The sequence below is a fragment of the Artibeus jamaicensis genome, unplaced genomic scaffold (genome assembly GCF_021234435.1).
Source record: "Artibeus jamaicensis isolate MK-2021 breed Jamaican fruit bat unplaced genomic scaffold, CSHL_Jam_final contig_465, whole genome shotgun sequence".
Taxonomy (NCBI): Eukaryota; Metazoa; Chordata; class Mammalia; order Chiroptera; family Phyllostomidae; genus Artibeus; species Artibeus jamaicensis.
The window spans coordinates 15,306,226-15,324,798 of NW_026521843.1; the positions used below are offsets into that span (position 1 = coordinate 15,306,226).

Below are 18,573 nucleotides of genomic sequence, written 5' to 3' on the forward strand. Positions count from 1 at the left end.
AATCACAAAACAGATTTTCTAGGGCGCAGGAGCAGGTATCACTCCAGGTGTGCCAAATCAGTGCCTAAGAGGGCAGCACCTGAGAATTCGTCTCTTTAAAATGCTTTCACAGTTATCTGATATTTGCCCTGATGGGAACTAGAGCTGTAGGCTGAAAAGGTTCCACATACTTGCTACAAGATAGTAGGCTTCCTTGGTCATTGAAGATGGTGTATTCACAGCCTTCTATGAAGGATTTTTTTTTAAAGTGGTGTTTATCGATAGAACCCCATTCTGTCTGAGGATAGTGAGTTGAAGGAAATAGAAATTTGAAGCTTAGGATACCAGGGCTTTGTTGAGGTTCTTGAGGCATTTCATTGGAGGGGGTCTGTATTCATTGGAGGGGTCTGTATTCTTTGGAGGGGTCTGTATTCATTGGAGGGGCCTGTATTATTTGGAGGGGTCTGCATTCTCGATCCTTTACCCTGAAACCCAGGGAAGGCTGTTTGGATGGCACAGTGTGAAATAGACACTTAACTGTGAGGAGCACCACAGTTAAAGAGTCTGGTGGGAAGTGGGCTTGGGGGCTGTAAAGGGATGTCGAGTTTAGGAAATGAGAATTGATGAAACTCTGTAATCACTAGGTATTGCTAAGCTGACAAATGGTTGGAAGGCAGTGGTTCTGGCTGCTTTGTGGTGGCCCAGTTTTCAGTCTCTCTGGAGAGAGAATGTGTGCAAAAGGTTTAAAAAGTTTACTAGTCAAAGTATTCATTTCAAGTTTGGCATGGAGCCAGCATTCATAAGCTACCACAGTACAATTGGTAGTGCTGATTAGGTTGCAGTCGGGTGGAGGAAAGTTAAAAATATCTCCTGTTTACAGGACCATGAAGCCAGTGAAGACCTCTTTTCTAGCCCCAAGACACATGTCCGTAATCAAAGTATCCTTGCTGGTCTGGAACGGTTGTTTACTTTTCTCCTTTGCATTCTTCAACATGACTCCTTGTTTTTTCACAGGACTCTTGGCTTTTATAGAAGTCTGGCTTTATTGCCTACTGAATCAAACACCTTACTGATGTTTAGAAAGCTCTGGGATAGGGAACATCTTAGATACCCATTTCAGATCCTTTTTAACTTAAGTCCATTGAGTGAGTTTTAATATACAAGCGTATAGTCTCTGATCTTTCCTTCCTTTTTATTTATTTTTTCCTTAAGAAGAATGATTGTAATCATTGTTGGATTAGTGGGAATAGGTTAATCCTCTATGTAGATTTTCCTGCAGATAAGGTATGGAGCTACTTTAACTTTTTAATCTGGCAGGAAATATAAGGTTCCAAATTTTAGCTCCACTTTGGATTAAAGGGTCCTTTTTAAAAATTTTTTATTTAGTTATTTTTCAAGTACAGTTTTCTGCCTATTTCTTCCATCCTAGCCCACCCCACCCCACCCCATGCTCCCCACCTCCCTCCCATTTCCACCCCCCTTAGTTATTGACCCTGTGTCCTTTATCCTTGTTCCTCTAAATCCCTCCCCCTTTTCCCCCTTAAATTCCCTCCCCTCTCCCCTCTGGTCGCTGTCCCCCTGTTCTCTGTTTCAGTGTCTTTGTTTTTATTTTGCTTGCTTTGTTTGTTTTGTTGTTTAGCTTCCTGTTAAAGGTGAGATCATATGGTATTTGTCTTTCAACACCTGGCTTATTTTACTCAGCATAATGCTTTCCAGTTCCATCCATGTTGTTGCAAAGGGTTCTTGAATAGTTTTGTGGCCTAGTAAGAGTTCATGCACCTCTCCCTCTATTCTTTCTTTTAGAGGAGGTGAAAAGGTGATGTGGTGCTTTGGTGTTATTGGCCCTCTTTTATTATTTCTTCTCTTCCTCCCCCTTCCTCTTCGTCTTCTTCCTCTTCCTCTACCTCTCCTTCTCCCCTTTTCTTTTCCTTTCCTCTTTCTTCTCCCTCTCCCCCTCCCCATTTTTTATTTTAAGTGAAGAAAACCTGATTGAAGCTTAGACAAAAAGGAGAATTCATTGGCTTACAGAACTTAAAAGGGCTTCAGATAAAGCTTGGTCTAGTGCTGAAATAATGTCATTTAAGGCCCTGGTTTCTTTCTCTTCCTTCTCTGCATGGCCTCCCACTGTGCTGACTTTATTCTCAGTCTCCATATTCACCCAGGACCTTAAGCCTCGTCCCTTGCAAATATAGAATTGTTATTCCAGTTCAGAATTTTCCATTCTCCTACCCTGAGAAGAAGGAACACTTTCATTTTCAGAAGTCCCGGCTGATGGTTCATTTGTCTCCTTGGGTTTGGTTAGGTGTGTGTTGGATCAGTTGTCCATGATAGGTACATGAAAATAATGATGGAGATAGGCAGTCAGAGCCTGCAGAACTCGAACTGGAGGTTCCTACTCTAAACCCATGCCTGAGAGGGGGAGGAGTGGTTTTCCCAAGGAAATATGGGTTCGTGTTACTCAAAGTGGGGAAATAGATATCAAACAATAGATGTTTACTATGAACCTGGGGCTGGGAGGTACAGTTTTTAGGGAGAACAACAAAGACACTGTGTGTTGAATTTTGTGGGTATCTTTTCCTTTAGTTGATGGCCTACTTTGTGTGGCTTTTCTTTTCTTGCTCTTGTAGCTGCATGTGGCTTGTATAACAGGAAGAGCTTGGGGATGCCTCCTTTTCAGTTGGAGTTTCCCTAATTATTTACACACAAATTGCGTTTCTAGGACATTGTCGGCTTTAAGACCACTGGCCCTGACGGTCCAAGACTGGGATATTTTTTAGAAGAAGGTCTGGCAAGAGCTACAGGTCTGGAATTAAGTCCAGGGAGCTCAGCTAAGGTCAGGGGAGGCAGTTGTATGGTGCAAATCACTGTGGCGCAGGGGCCAAGTCTAGCTAGGGAAGTCATCCAGGCAGGGGTCAGAAAGCAGGTGTCAGAGCCTGCAGGTGTTTCCCTAGTTAAAACTAACAACTTGGTTGGAGCTGTTTGTTCTCTGTCTCATTCCATACTGTTCATTCCTACGGGTCTCTTTGTGATTATCATAGTCGAAAGAAATGAGAATCTACTCTGAGATCTGGTCCTGACTGAGGCAGGAAAAGAGTTGTCTTGATACAGGGGAATGGATAGGGCTCTTACGACGTGGGACTCACCCACGGCTAGAAAACACTCACTGGCAGCAAAGGGTCACTGAACTTGAGCTCTCTGTCATCACGATTTAAAGAATTTGCTCCAAACTTAAAAATCTATGGGCAGAAATTGGGATTCTTAACCTTCTAATTTTAAAAGACTCCTTAAGACATTTTCTAATGAACCATGAAACCCGAACAAAGTGTTTGCTCTAAGTAAATGACTGCAGTTAATTTCTTGTAAAGAAACACAGAAGCACACATTAACTTAAAATAAGCTCACACTGTTGTTTCTTGTAGTACAGCCAGGAAAACCAGTAACAAGCTGTCTCCTTCATAATCACATCCCTGGATGATATTCGAGCAACCTGGACAATTTAAATACATCCCCAGGAAAAACAATTTGAATTAAGTTAGAAATCATATTTGCTAATTTATTTTCTGCCATTGCAGTGTTGCCTTTTACTCTCAGAGTCTTAGCAGCACTGATTTGAGAAGGTGTGTGGCAGCAGTGATCCAGATCAATAGCAACAGTCACTTCAGAGCCCCAGCTGATCTGGAGCCACAAAAGGATTTTATTGGGGGGTAATTGTTGTGGTCTTGGTGAATTTGGTGGATGCTCAGCTTAAAGTAATTTGTTTAAAAAATTTTTAGAACACTTTGTTGCATAGACAAAATACTTTTTCTTTTTTTTAATTTATTTTTTATTGATTATGCCATTACAGTTGTTCTATTCCCCCCTTCATTCCCCTCCACCCTACCCCCCCGTCCCCACCATTACCCCCCTTTAGTTTATGACCATGTGTCTCAAGTTCTTTAGATTCTGTATTTCCCATACTATTCTTGCCCCCCATCAATTTTCTATCTACTGTCTATGCTACTTATTTTCTGTACCTTCTCTCCCCTTCTCCTTCTCCCACTCCCCTGTTGCTAACCCTCCTTGAGATCTTCATTTCTGTGTTTCCACTCCTGATCTAGCTGTCCTTTTAGTTTGCTTTTGTTTTAGGTGTGGTTATTAATAACTGTGAGTTTGCTGGCCTTTCACTGTTCATGTTTTTTTAACTTCTTTTTCTTCGATAAGTCCCTTTAACATTTCATATAATAAGGGCTTGGTGATGAGGAACTCCTTGAATTTGATCTTATCTGAGAAGCACTTTATCTGCCCTTCCATTCTAAATGAAAGTTTTGCTGGATAGAGCAGTCTTGGTTGTAGGTCTTTGGATTTCATGACTTGGAATACCTCTTTCCAGCCCCTTCTTGCCTGTAAGGTCTCTTTTGAGAAATCTGCTGACAGTCTGATGGGAACTCCTTTGTAGGTGACTGTCCCCTTAGCTCTTGCTGCTTCTAGGATTCTCTCCTTCATTTGAATCTTGGTTAATGTAATGATGATGTGCCTTGGTGTGTTCCTTCTTGGGTCCAACTTGTTTGGGACTCTCTGAGATTCCTGGATTTCCTGGAAGTCTATTTCCTTTGCCAGATTGGGGAAATTCTCCTTTATTATTTGTTCAAATAAGTTTTCCACTGGTGGCTGTGCCTTTCCCCCTTCTGGTACCCCTATAATTTGGATGTTGGAGCATTTAAAGATGTCCTGGAGGATCCTAAGACTCTCCTCATTTTTTTTTTGAATTCTTGCTTCTTGGCTCTTTTCTATTTGGCCATTATTTGCTTTCTTCTGGTCCACTCCATTGATTTGAGTCCCAGTTTCCTTTTCATCACTGTTGGTTTCCTGTGCAATTCCATTCATTTCAATTAGTTTCGCCTTCTTATGTTTGTCTAATTTGTGGCTATCATCAACCAGTTCTGTGAGGATCCTGATCACCAGTGTTTTAAACTGCGTCTGAGAGTTTTGCTATTTCTTCATCGCTTAGATTTATAGGCTCTGGTGCTTTGAGATCTTCTTGAGCCATTTTTGGTCTGTTCGCGCCTTTTAAGTGTGAGGAGCAGAGCCTTGGACTCCCAGGTTGCTGGGTTGTGATGCTGTATGTGGGGGCGTGGTCAGAGCGGGGAAATGGTGACCCCCTCTGCTGTTTCTCGCCACTGGGTGAGGAGCAGAGGCTTAGGTGGTTCACCAGGGCGGGGCCACTCAGAGTCGCTGGGTTATGACGCTGTACGTAGAGGCGTAGAGGTGGGGTCAGAGCGGGGAAATGGTGCCCTGTGCTGTTGCTCGCAGTGGGGCTTGCTCAGTCCGGTAGTCTCACCCCCACTCCCTTGCTTGTCTATCTGCGCACGAAAGCGCGACCACAGTGAACCCGCAGCCCTGCTCCCTCGCTGTTTCCCCGCAGTCGTTCTCTGGGTCGCTCACTAGGTCCAACCCTGCGCCTGGGTTCCACTTGCCCGAGTCCGTCTAACTGAGTTTTTCCGTGCAACCCCTCTGACTGCTGCTGGTTTTGCCCCTCTTACCGGTCAGGCTGAAGAATTTGTTATCAGACTTCCGAAAAGTTCAATTTTCTGTGTTCCGGTTGTGTTTTCTGTTGCTAATATTTAGTTGTCTCTAAACTTGGTTGTGAGAGAAGGCACGGCGTCTCCACCTATGCCTCCATCTTGGCGGAAGTCTCCAAAATACTTTTTTCAATGTATAGATCTTATTAATCAAATTTTAGTCTGTACTGACATTTTATCCAAAATTGAACTTAATAAGAATATTATTTATTTTTTCTGAGAAATCAGAGTTATAGAACTTGAAAATTTTAACCTCAAATAGACTTGATATTTATTTAAAAGATAGCACCTTAAAGTTGTATGGATAAAGAAAGATTATATAGATAAAATAGAGTAGATTTAGTTATTATTCAATTCAACATTTTCCAAAGAGTTGAATAATATTATTTAATAATAACTAAATCTACTCTGTTTTTCTATATTCATGTTTATATTCAGTGATTTTAGTTTTCCCAGTCTTAGTTCTTTTATAAATGTTGTGGAAAAGATACCATTTCTATTCTCCAAGTGGTTATAGTGTTAAGAGAAGAAAGACTAGTAAAGGTCCTGTGGAGGATATTTTCTTTCTTCTCATAGTTGTTCCACTTGAGGAGGTTTCCAAGATAGAAAGGTATCTGTTCTCTTTCTTCCCCTTAATAAACAAGGACTATCTTGGCCGGTGTGGCTCAGTTGGGTAGAGTGTTGTCCTATAAACTGAAGGGCTGTGGGTTCAATTCTCAGTGAGCATGTGCCTAAGTGGGACGTCCCCACTCCTTCCTTCCCATCTCTCTAAAAAATCAATAAGCATGTCCTCGGGTGAGAATAAAAAATAAAGTAATATAAGCAAGGAAGTCTGGACCAGTGGGTGTGCTTTGAGGTTTTTTCCTTCCCCTGTTCCCTGTCATCCATGTTTCCTCCCACCTCTGGACTCCTAATTCCAAAGAAAGAAACAGAAGTTAGAAATGTGATCCTTGAGACTATTCAAAGGGGCAGTTCAACATGACATGGGACTTCATGCTGGTCACTTTAAGAGGAACCGGAAGGTCATCTTATAGCAGCCTCTGATGGGCAAGAAGAGATAAACATTTAAAAAAAATTTTTTTAAATGGAGCCAAAGGTATAATTTTGAGATACTTATGTGTAGTATTTCAGATTAAAAGCATGCCTCCTGTGGAAGAAACTAAATAAGTAAAGTGTACCAATTCTGGTGATTCTGACACCCTAGCACAAAATTAGGATGATGGAGAAGTTTTGGTGTGATACACCAGTAGGTCATCTCTTGGTAGGTATTTGAAGATTTCCCAGAACTCCTCTGTTAATTGGAAGTTTTGTTTACCTAGCAACTGGGTGAAGCATTTCAAAAAGTTCAGATTTAAGATTCCCTGTTTTGCTTTTTTTCTATTATGAGTCTGTCAGTTCTATCATTAAATCACATGGAAAAGTGATTTTAAGCTACTAAGGTGTTTGTATATTTTGCCAAGACATTATCTTTGTTCTTCTTAAGGATATGTAATTGGCATGTTCTGTGTTGGCATAGATGCAGGATCATATTACCAGTATCCTGCAGGGCAGTGAAAAAATCTGTTTTAGAAAGATCATAGGTCACTTTTTTTTTTTTTAATCCAGGGAATTTGGTTGTTGGTTATGAGGCAAGTCAGAACCTTGGAGAGCTCTATAGAAACCTGGGCAGAACCACAGCCAGAGGAAGCTTCTATGGCTGGACCTAAACATGTTGGATATTTTGAGGAGATGCCAGTTCCACTTTGTTATTGACAAGATATGTGTGATTTAAGGAGACAAATCCCTTTACTCCAAGCATGAACTGTGTATTTATATACTATTTTAGTGAACTTGGGGCAAATGTCTTAAAAACTAGAGAAAATTTCAGCGCATGTCTTAAAGGTCCTCTAGGCCATTTTATGATTCTGGATTTTTCTTAGTAGGACTTCTGACACTGAGGTGAAGCTGGTCACAAATAGGAAGGGCAGAAGGAATATAAGATTTCACCGAAGTAATCACTATATGTGTTAGATGAGGTCCATTAAAAAAATTTTTTTTGAAATGACATCTTAGGTGAAACTTAAACGAAATGAAACCAAAAATGAATGGCAGAGGCCTTGCAGTTAAAGGCAGGTTTCAGAGGCCTGGAGTGCCTTCTTTTCAGATTGCACATGGTTCCAGCAGCAGCCACCAACCACAGGTCACACGTTGCCACCTTTCATCAGAGTACATTCAGGGTACTTGTCAGATGCAGTTCCTAAGTGGGAGTGCCTTTACTAGCTCATATTAATCCAAGAAATGCCTGCATGTTGGTTGTCTCCTGAGCTATTCATTTGGCTGTCAGAGTTAGCTTTTGTGCTTCCCAGAATCCACCGAGTTTCCAAAGACTGTAATTAACAACAGCTTCAAACATCGTGGCAACAGTTGTACATCTCAGGCTCAGTAGGCTCTGCTGTTGAGGATAAAGAGAATTATTAGTATATTTGAAAACAAAGCCACTGAGGGTTGCACAGTGACCTTGTTTAAATTTTTGTCTTACCAAGATTTATTTCTGTGAGAAATAAATCCTACAAATTGTAGTGCAGCAGAATTCAGCTGTGGTGTTCTCTCCCTTTCCGAGTGTCCCACTTTCAATAATAGTTGAATCTTCTCAAAAATAAAAACCGCAAACATTAACTAAAAATTAGCTGTAACTTTAAGGTATATATTTTTATACCCTTTTATGCTATTGGGAGGGCTGTATTGTCTTGTTTGCTAGCCATATGCATATACATGAAGGAGAGTTATATGGAGATAGGAGTAGGCTTGCTCTGTGTAGTCCCAAAGTTAGTTTCTCCACCTTCCCTCTCAGCCACCCCCGAATTCATGTTTTGTTACCTCTATTTTGAGAAGTTAAGAAGTTGCTATATTTTAAGGAAGTATAAAAATATCAGATAATTTTTATTTAAATTATTTTAGATAATGTGTTACAGGTGTTTTACATCTCCCTCTCTGTCCTCATGTAGAGTGTAGACATTTCTGTTAATACTTGGTCCTCTTACAAATAGGTAAGATAGCGCATTTGTTTCTGTTGTCTTTTGTATTCTCCAGATGAAGTGGCATTAAGAAAAGTTCACACTGTCTAGTCACATCTCTGTTAGAAATGAATGATCTCATCGGTCATTTCCTAAGACTGCCAATCAGAGGAGTGAAACACGAAAGAGTTTTGGTTGAGAGAAACATAATAAATTCCTACAACTGTGACTCTGACATTGCAGCATATTGCGTTAGCTTTCTGGAAATGTTCTGTGAGGCTTAGAATTTAAGAACAGTGAGTTCAAGGCTACTTGAAGCATATTTAGTTAGGGTTAAGTGATGCAAGACTTCTTCTCCAAGGCTCTGGAATTGGCTAACTTTTTGTTGAGCAAAAGGCACAATTGAAGTCTGACTTCATAAAATATGTAAATGGCAAGTGGAATTTCTTAAACTTTGAGATTGAGAAACAGTTTGCAATGAAATATCTGAAGTATGCTATTCTGTTTTTTTAATCTGTATTTTCCTTATGAAAGTACATGCATGTGTTGTGTATGTGCACATATACACGTGTGTATAAGAACATAAACTCAGAAAATTTGGGAAATATAGAAAATATAAAAGGGAAAATCCTCTTCTAAGTAACTCCTAACCAACATCAGTTGTTAATATTCCTGCTAGTAATTTTTCTAAGCATAGATAAATTTTGCTGTGGAGGTTTGGGAGAGTATGGGGATAATCACAGTTAAGATCATTATGTATACATAGGGGTTTTTAAATTTGCCTTCTTTAATATTTTCTATGCCATTACACAGTATTTGTAAACATATTGGCTATATATTATTCCTTTTAATGATTGTATTAGTTTTTTCAACTATTTCTTATCAGGCATTTAGGTTATATGCAGTTTTGTGATGCTATAAATGACTCTAATTTTTGTTGTTTTCTTAGATTCCTAGAAATAGGACTTCTAGGAATCCAGTGTATAAACATATTGGCTGCTTATTATTCCTTTTAGTGACTTTCGAACAGTTTTTCAGCTATTTTTCATCATGAATTTAGGTTATTTGCAGTTTCATGATGTTATAAATGACTCAGTTTTGTTTATTTAGATTCCTAGAAAAGGATTTCTAGGGGGTATTGAGAATGATTTTTGGAAAAAAGATTCTTGAAAAAATAAAAATAAACTGTTTGAACCAAAATATACTCCAATGTGTAAAGGTGTCCATTAAACTACATCCACACCAAGAGAAAGAACTCATGGACACAGACAACAGTGTAGTGATTGCGGGTGGAGGGAGGTGGCAGAAGGTATAGAGGGGATAAATGGTAATGGAAAAATACAATACAAAGTAAAAATAAAAAATATTAAAAAAGTAAACTACATCTACACCAGCATTAGCTTTTTTCCTAAAAGAAGAACTTGGCTAGTTTAAAATAATAAACTTTGTTTCTCCTAATTATTGCCCACTTTTCTTCTCTTCTGAGGAATGCTGGGTGAGGGCCAGGCCAGATCAGTGCATCCCATGAAAACAAGAAGCAGTCTGTGGGGCTGAGGCCCAGTGTTGCAGTAAAAGTCAGGCTTAGAGGGAGCAAAGCCACGGGCGCTCTGTAGGGTTAAGTAGGGTCAAGTGCTGGTACCTTACGGGATCTTAGTGTAGCTTCTTCTGTGGAATAAGGGTAGTGTTCTTGGGTAGTGGGGATATCCGATAGTACAGTTTGATGGGGAGACTTGAATCTGTTCTTCATACTCTTTTATGCTATTGGGAAAAAATTCTCTGACCATGTGCATATATTACTTTTTAAGGAAACATTAGCTTATGAAAAGAAAAAAACAGGAAAATTACATGTCTTTATCAATAAGATTACATACATTTTATGTATTGTTTTAAAAACTTTTATTGAGATGTAATTGACATATAGCATTGTATTAGTTTTGGGTGTACAATGTTTTGATTTGATATATGTATATATTGGGAAATTCTTACCACAGTAAGTTCCATTGACCTCTGTCATCACACATCTAAATTTTTTTGTAATGAGAACTTCTAAGATTTATTCTTTTAGCAACTTTGAAATGTATAATACAGTATTGTGAGTCTTGCACAGTGCTAGATTGCTGTGCCAAATTTTGTAGCAAGAGTTTTTGATAACTTTTTAGTAATATTTCTAGATGTATTTTAGTTATGTACTTTATCCTTTAATTAATTGAAAACTTTTACTATAAGCTTTCATTGTTCAGAAGAAATATTTTTCCTGTTGAAGATTTTCCCTGTGCACTGTTAGACAGCGATGGTCTCAGGACTCATTGGCTAAGTTGCTTTTCTTCTCCTCCTCCTCGAAGACACAAACCTAGTGTGTGGTTTTCCAACTCTGTTGGTGTCCTTGTGCATCAATTCACTTCAGCATGACTGTGAAGCCGTGTTTTGAATAAGTGGGACGTGAATGGGGGGAAGCTAGACGTCTGAAAACATTGTCCTTCACTGTGTTTTTGACCTAAGGAGGCTCAGTAGGCGCTAAGGATTGGGTGGGCTTTTTCAAGTCTGTGGGGTCAGTGATTTGGGATTGTTATGTGTGGTGGAGTGTGTTTATGAGAGAGAAGTGTGAGAAGGTTGGAGGTTACATCAGCAACAGCATCCCTCAAGTCAGGCATCCTGGACAGGGGAACATAATTCTGTGGAGTCAGAATTATCACCAGACATGAGACAGGTCGTGCCTGCCAAGGGGCAAGTGCCAATTCTTTGGTTAGAAAGTGATAGTTAGTGTACCGAGTGGGGGAGGGGTGACAGACCTACTTCGGCACTGTCACTTTCCCATGCCCGATTGTCAGCAGTTACCCAGCCTCTCTGATTAACCAGGCTTCAGAACCGACTGGCACGACACCACCCCTGAGCTGCTTCGTGGGTATGTAGTCGGAAGGAGCAAGGTTTCATAATAGCAGTTAATTCCTTTGGTTTGGTCTATTTTACTGTATTTTATCACTTTCTCTTAATACATTTTTAATTACTCATTTTTGAAGTTTCTTTGTTAATATATGTGAGCCCTAAGCCTGCTCTTCACAGTTGTCCTCATTTCAGATTTCTCCTTTCATGCACTACCAAAAATAAGTACAGTAAGAGCTTTGTGAGTAGAAAAACACTTATTTTTCTCTTTTTCATATTTAGTTTATGCCCATGCCCTATTTTCTAAAAGAAGCTTTGGGCATTTCTCTTTCCTTCTCAAGAGAGTGGCAAGTTCCAACATCCTGCATTGCTAGACCTGTTTTTAAAATACTCTCTAGGCTGAGGAAGTGACCAAGACCTTGTGTACCTTCTGTGTTTTTTTCTAGGCAAAGTGGTTCAGATCACAAATGATCTAATGAGTGAAAGTAGTCATGTAGCAACAGTAGAGGAAATTTTATCTTGTCAAGCAGGTCTGCATCTTCCTTGGTGGGGATGTTTTTCAGCTAGGTCATTGCCCAGGAAGGTGTGCGTGTAATGGCCAAAGAGGCTGGATGCATTCCCACGTATTGGGAGATTGTATTTTAATGGAAAGGGACTGGTTGATCTGTCTTTACTATGCGTTTAACAATTAGGTTGAATCAGTTGAAATGAATTCAAATTGTTAAGAGATGTTTGCCAGCTTATATACTTTAATAATTTTGGGGGTATGTGTGTGTATAGATAATAGGCTTGTAACTTGCAAATAGCTAAAGAGAAATGATAGAATAAAAAAAGCTTTTTCTTTTTTTAATGAAGCAACTAAAGCTTTTTAATTTTTTTACTGGAGCAAGGACTTAAAAGGAGTACTTAACTAAGAAACAGAGTATTGTATAGTTTTTCTATTTACTACCATTTGCTTGATCTCTAAAGGAAATGCGTAGTAAGCTATCTAATGATCATTTTAAGTTTTTTTATTTTTTAATTTTTTTATTGATTATGCTGTTACAGTTGTTCTATTCCCCCTTTCATTCCCCTCCACCCTACCCCCCCATCCCCACCATTACCCCCCTTTAGTTTATGACCATGTGTCTCAAGTCCTTTAGATTCTATATTTCCCATGCTATTCTTGCCCCCCCATCTATTTTCTATCTACTGTCTATGCTACTTATTTTCTGTACCTTCTCCCCCCTTCTCCTCCTCTCACTCCCCTGTTGCTAACCCTCCTTGAGATCTTTATTTCTATGTTTCCACTCCTGATCTAGCTGTCCTTTTAGTTTGCTTTTGTTTTAGGTGTGGTTATTAATAACTGTGAGTTTGCTGGCCTTTCACTGTTCATGTTTTTTTAACTTCTTTTTCTTCGATAAGTCCCTTTAACATTTCATATAATAAGGGCTTGGTGATGAGGAACTCCTTGAATTTGATCTTATCTGAGAAGCTCTTTATCTGCCCTTCCATTCTAAATGAAAGTTTTGCTGGATAGAGCAGTCTTGGTTGTAGATCTTTGGATTTCATGACTTGGAATACCTCTTTCCAGCCCCTTCTTGCCTGTAAGGTCTCTTTTGAGAAATCTGCTGACAGTCTGATGGGAACTCCTTTGTAGGTGACTGTCCCCTTATCTCTTGCTGCTTCTAGGATTCTCTCCTTCATTTGAATCTTGGTTAATGTAATGATGATGTGCCTTGGTGTGTTCCTTCTTGGGTCCAACTTGTTTGGGACTCTCTGAGATTCCTGGATTTCCTGGAAGTCTATTTCCTTTGCCAGAATGGGGAAATTCTCCTTTATTATTTGTTCAAATAAGTTTTCCACTGGTGGCTGTGCCTTTCCCCCTTCTGGTACCCCTATAATTTGGATGTTGGAGCGTTTAAAGATGTCCTGGAGGATCCTAAAACTCTCCTCATTTCTTTGAATTCTTGCTTCTTGACTCTTTTCTGTTTGGCCATTATTTGCTTTCTTCTGGTCCACTCCATTGATTTGAGTCCCAGTTTCCTTTTCATCACTGTTGGTTTCCTGTGCAATTCCATTCATTTCAATTAGTTTCGCCTTCATATATTTGTCTACTTTGTGGCTATAATCAACCAGTTCTGTGAGGATCCTGATCACCAATGTTTTAAACTGTGCGTCTGAGAGTTTTGCTATTTCTTCATCGCTTAGATTTATAGGCTCTGGTGCTTTGAGATCTTCTTGAGCCATTTTTGGTCTGTTCGCGCCTTTTAAGTGTGAGGAGCAGAGCCTTGGACTCCCAGGTTGCTGGGTTGTGATGCTGTATGTGGGGGCGTGGTCAGAGCGGGGAAATGGTGACCCCCTCTGCTGTTTCTCACCGCTGGGTGGGGAGCAGAGGCTTAGGTGGTTCACCTGGGCCGGGCCACTCAGAGTCGCTGGGTTATGACGCTGTACGTGGAGGTGGGGTCAGAGCGGGGAAATGGCGGAGCCCTCCACTGCCGCTTGCCGCGGGGACCCGCCGGGCCCCGGTCCAACCGCTCACTCCCTCGCCTGTCCACCTGCGCACAAATGCGCGACCACAGTCAACCCGCAGCCCCGCTGCCCCGCTGTTTCCCCCGTGGTCGTTTGCTTGGTCGCTCGCTCGGTTGCTCACTAGGTCCAACCCTGCGCCTGGATTCCGCGCGTCTGAGTCCATCTGGCCGAGTGTTCCTGTGCAACCCCGCTTCACCAGCCGCTGGTTTCGCCCCTTACCGGTCAGGCTGAAGAATTTGTTGTTAACGGACTTCCGAAGAGTTCAATTTTCCATGTTCTGGCTGTGTTTTCTGTTGCTAATATTTAGTTGTCTCTAAACTTGGTTGTGTGAGAAGGTACGGCACATCCACCTATGCCTCCATCTTGGCGGAAGTCCGATCATTTTAAGTTTTATACCATGTTGATATTATCCTGTTAATGCTTTGAGTAGCTCAAAAGGAATTTTCAGGCTCTTGAGGTCAAGAAGTTTGCCAGTGAGGACAGGACTTTGTACTCTTTATCCCATTACTTCATAGCAAGAGGCCTCTTTCAATCACCGTATAATGCTGAAGCTCATACTTTGTCTCCATTCATCAAGTCTTTAGTTGAACAGCCCTTAAGACCTATTTTACCTATAAATAAAAGAACAGGTAATGATTTCCCCATTGCTATTTAGTCCCTTTACATCCATGCACTCTGTAGAGCAAAGTAATTATTTTCCTTCTAAGGATGCATTTCTTTAACTTTTGTTTGCTTTCTTTGGATGGATGACTTTCTGGTGAGTTGGTCATGATATTAATGAATGTGGATTTTTTTGATATTATATAAATGAAACGTATCAACAGTGGAAGATCTGCATAACTCAGTGAATGAGTATTTTCAAATGGCAACTGCATGATGGTACAAAATCACACAAGGGGGAAAGACTAATTTAAAGTCTAAGTGAAATAAGTCAGAGAAAGGCAGACATCATATGATTTCACTTATACATGGAGTCTAAAAGACAAAGTAAACAAACACAAAAATTTGTAGATGAAGAGAGCAAACTGATGGATGCCAGATGGGAGGCAGGCGGGGGACTGGGTAAGAAAGGGGAAGGCTGACTACGAAGTACATAGTGGCGGTTATTTAAATGGTTGTGGGATGTAAAGTACAGCCCAGGGACCACAGTCAACAATATTGTAATAACTACGTATGGTGCCAGGTGGGCACTAGGCTTGTTGGGGTGATCACTTTGAAAGTTATATAACTGTCTAATAATTATGTTGTACAGCTGAAACTAATATGTTGTATGTCAACTATAATTGAAAAATTGTTAAAGTACAGCATAGACAAATGGAATTTAATGTAAGAATATGGAATGTTTATTAATATAGCTTCAAGTTCAGCTATCACTTGTTGAGTTTTGGTGTAGTATCAAAGAATATTCAGAATTATTTGAAAAGGCTCTTAAGAATACTCCTCTCTTTCAAAGTACATATTTGAATGAGGCTGGATTTTCTTTATATACTTCAGCCAAAACAACATATTGCAACACTGAATTTTGTAAAAGCATATAAGGGAATCCAGCTTTAAAAAAAAAAACAGACAAGGGATTTTCAAGAATCTGCAACAATGTCATGCTTCTCACTGTTTTTCAGAAAATACAGTTAATCTCATTAAAAATATTTCTATATTAACCTGTAGTAGGTTATTTTCAAATTAATAATAAAATTATAAAAAATTTGTTTTCATTTTACTATAGTAAATTTAACTATACAGTTTATATATACAGAAGCTCTTCAGGATCCTCAGACTTTTTAAAGAATGGTAAAGGTTCCTGAGACCAAAATGTATAAGAGCATCTGGTGTAGTGCTTAAGGAGGAACTTGAAGCCAAATTGCTTGTCAGAATCCAGCTTTATTGTTTAATTCTTCTGTGACCGTGGACAAGATACTGAACTACTTTTGCCGCAGATTCCTCATCTATAAATTGATATGATAATATGTGGAGGTGTGGTAGTTGTTCTCCTTTTTCTTCCATGCTGCAACCTAGAAAAATGTCAGTCCCTTTTCTTTAATCCCCATCCCCCTCTTTGAAACTCATACCTGCAGAATGTAGGACCCCCCAGTCCCTCCTTGTCTACCTTCATGGAAAGTTTTAGGCTTGCTGTTACTCACTCTGCATTACTTACTGCTCCTGTCGTGGTTCCAGGTATTTAATATTCCTGTGAATAACCAACCCTTCCAACATCCTGGTCTCTCAGTAAGCCCCTGATTCTTTTCCCTCAGTGACCTCGTCCCCCTGTCTACCTGAGCCAGGTGCACTCTTCGCAAGGCCTTATCAAAGTAGCTACTGATCACCCCCTCATCTCAGTTGCAAACTCCAGTTCTCTGACCACACCTCCTGTCTGTCCAATTCATCTTCTTATATCTCAACCCCAGCAATCCTTCCAGCTCACCAGGACTGCTGGTCCCACCACTTTTTTTTTTACTAACTCTCACTTCCCTTACGAATGTGGCTTTTTCCTGGCTTAAAGTGCATGGTTTATAATTATAATCATTTTGTAAACTTTCTAAGATTTCTTAATCCCTCTTTCTGTCTACTGTACTTGTCTGGCAAAATCCCAACTTTTGTTAAATTCAAATTCCTCCCACTCCACATTGCATACAGACAGTGGAGTTTATGCTAATTAGTCTCACTTAACAGTCATACCTTCAACCTTAGAGGAGCTTTTAGTGCTGTGAGGAATTCCTCCTTCATTTCCTCAGTCCGTTTATTTTTCTAAATGACTGTTTCAGACGTTTCAGACTTCCAATATCCGTTTCTTCTTCCTTACTATCAATCAGCTGATGCCCTTCCACCCTACTTGGAGGAAAATGTACAAGCTCTCAGGAGAGAACCGCCACAAGCTCCTCTTACCATGTGGACTGACCTGCCTACATTCATTCTCATTTAGTTTTACTTTCCCCTTGTTCCTTTGCATGGACTCCCTGCTCATTTCTCAGGCCAACCCTCTGTGAGGTCCCACTTCTAGCTGCCTATTTATTTTCTTGTCTCCTGGTATTGTGCCTCCCCTCCCACTCCACGCCTACGTCATCATGTTTATCCCTCTCTACACTGACATTCCATTAGGCTTCAGATATCTGAGCAAAATTTTCCCTTGACCCCACGTCTGCCTCTAGGCAGTTGAATTGTCAGTGTAGCTATCTGCTGTTTCTTTCTGCCCATTCTCTTCTAAACCCTCGTCAGTCAGGCTTTACGTCACCAAATTGCACTTGTTGAGGACGTGATTAATCTGTATGTCTCCGGACCCAGCAGTCAATTCTGAGGCCTTGTCTTACTTGGCAGCATCATTTGATGTAGCTGATCCCTTCTTTTTCCTTGGGGTTCTTCCTTCACTAGGCTTCTGGGATGCATGCTCCATTTTTCTGAGTAGCATTCATCACTCTCTAATATATTTAATTGTTTATTATTTATTTTGGTCCTCTGAAGTGTAAACTCCTTGAGAGCAAGGGCTTGGCTTGTTCTCATCACTGCCAAGAATGATGGCATGTACATCATAGGTGCTTGGTAACTGTTCAGTGAATGAATGTGCACATAAAAGCTAGTATATACTTAACAGCTCTTCCCTAATTCCTAGCTCCTTTCCTGGCCACAGACTCTCACAACCATTTTCTTCCTCTTTTTCTCTGAACCTTGCATTTCCTAATTGTATTTTCTCTCCTCTCTACTCCATTCCTGTCTTTTCCAGGCTGAACCATCACCATTGTGCTTATATTTCTTTGGGACTCTAGTGTTTATAGAGCATTTATTTATATCTGGTATTACAGATGCAGGTGGTCTGTGGATCCCAGTCGATGACATTAGCATATAATGCTGAATTTAGGAGCAGATGAAAAAAAATTAAAATTATTAGAGTAAGAAATAAATGAAGTCTTCCAGAGCTAAAATTATGCTTTTCTAGGATATTTAGGTTTCTTGTTTATTACTACCCTGCTCTACACTTTACTGTTTCTGGCTACTCATGATGGAGTTTCTGGTGCTTTTTTGCAGGGATTTTTTGGAATGGAGGAGAAATCAGCAAGCTTGAAAGACTCTTCTAACTTCAATTCTGAGTTTGTCACTAAGAGTAGTCTGCTCCTCTTTAGAGTTTCATCCTCCTCTCTCCCTGTATTGATGTGCTGGTGTGATGCTGGATTTGCATGAACATTCGTTTTTAACTGGTCTTTTATTTACGGCTTTTACAGAACCTTGCTTCCTGGAATCCTTCAAATCCCGAATGTCTCTTACTTGTGGTGAAGGAACTTGTGCAACAATATCACCAATTTCAATGCAGCCGTCTCCGTGAGAGCTCCCGTCTCATGTTTGAATACCAGACATTACTGGAAGAGCCACAGTATGGAGAGAACATGGAAATTTATGCTGGGAAGAAAAACAACTGGGTAAGATTTTTTTTGAGAATGGGGAAGAAAGCCACTTTATCTATAAAATAAAATAATCAGTTCAGATGTCTACTTAAAATAAACCCTAGCCATTTCCTTAAATGTGGTCCAGGTTGCCTTCATGCTTTCTCATAACTTACAGTTTGAGGGCCCTTAATGTTTATCTGGCTCATTGTGTTTCTCAAAGGTGTCACCCAGGAGGTTTGTAAAATCTGGAGTCTCACATCCCCAGCCCCGAGTAGTCAGAAG

The 18,573-nt window shown here is 40.1% G+C and overlaps 1 protein-coding gene across 2 annotated transcripts in view; it reads left to right on the forward strand.

Moving 5' to 3' along the window:
- The window catches only part of BABAM2 (BRISC and BRCA1 A complex member 2), a 357,539-nt gene that overhangs the window by 95,845 nt on the left and 243,121 nt on the right, over positions 1 to 18,573 (forward strand). For both annotated transcript variants that reach the window (XM_037146619.2, XM_037146620.2), the window contains one exon: positions 18,130 to 18,324. In XM_037146619.2, the coding sequence (XP_037002514.1) occupies positions 18,130 to 18,324 (195 nt within the window). The remainder of the gene's footprint in view (positions 1 to 18,129; positions 18,325 to 18,573) is intronic.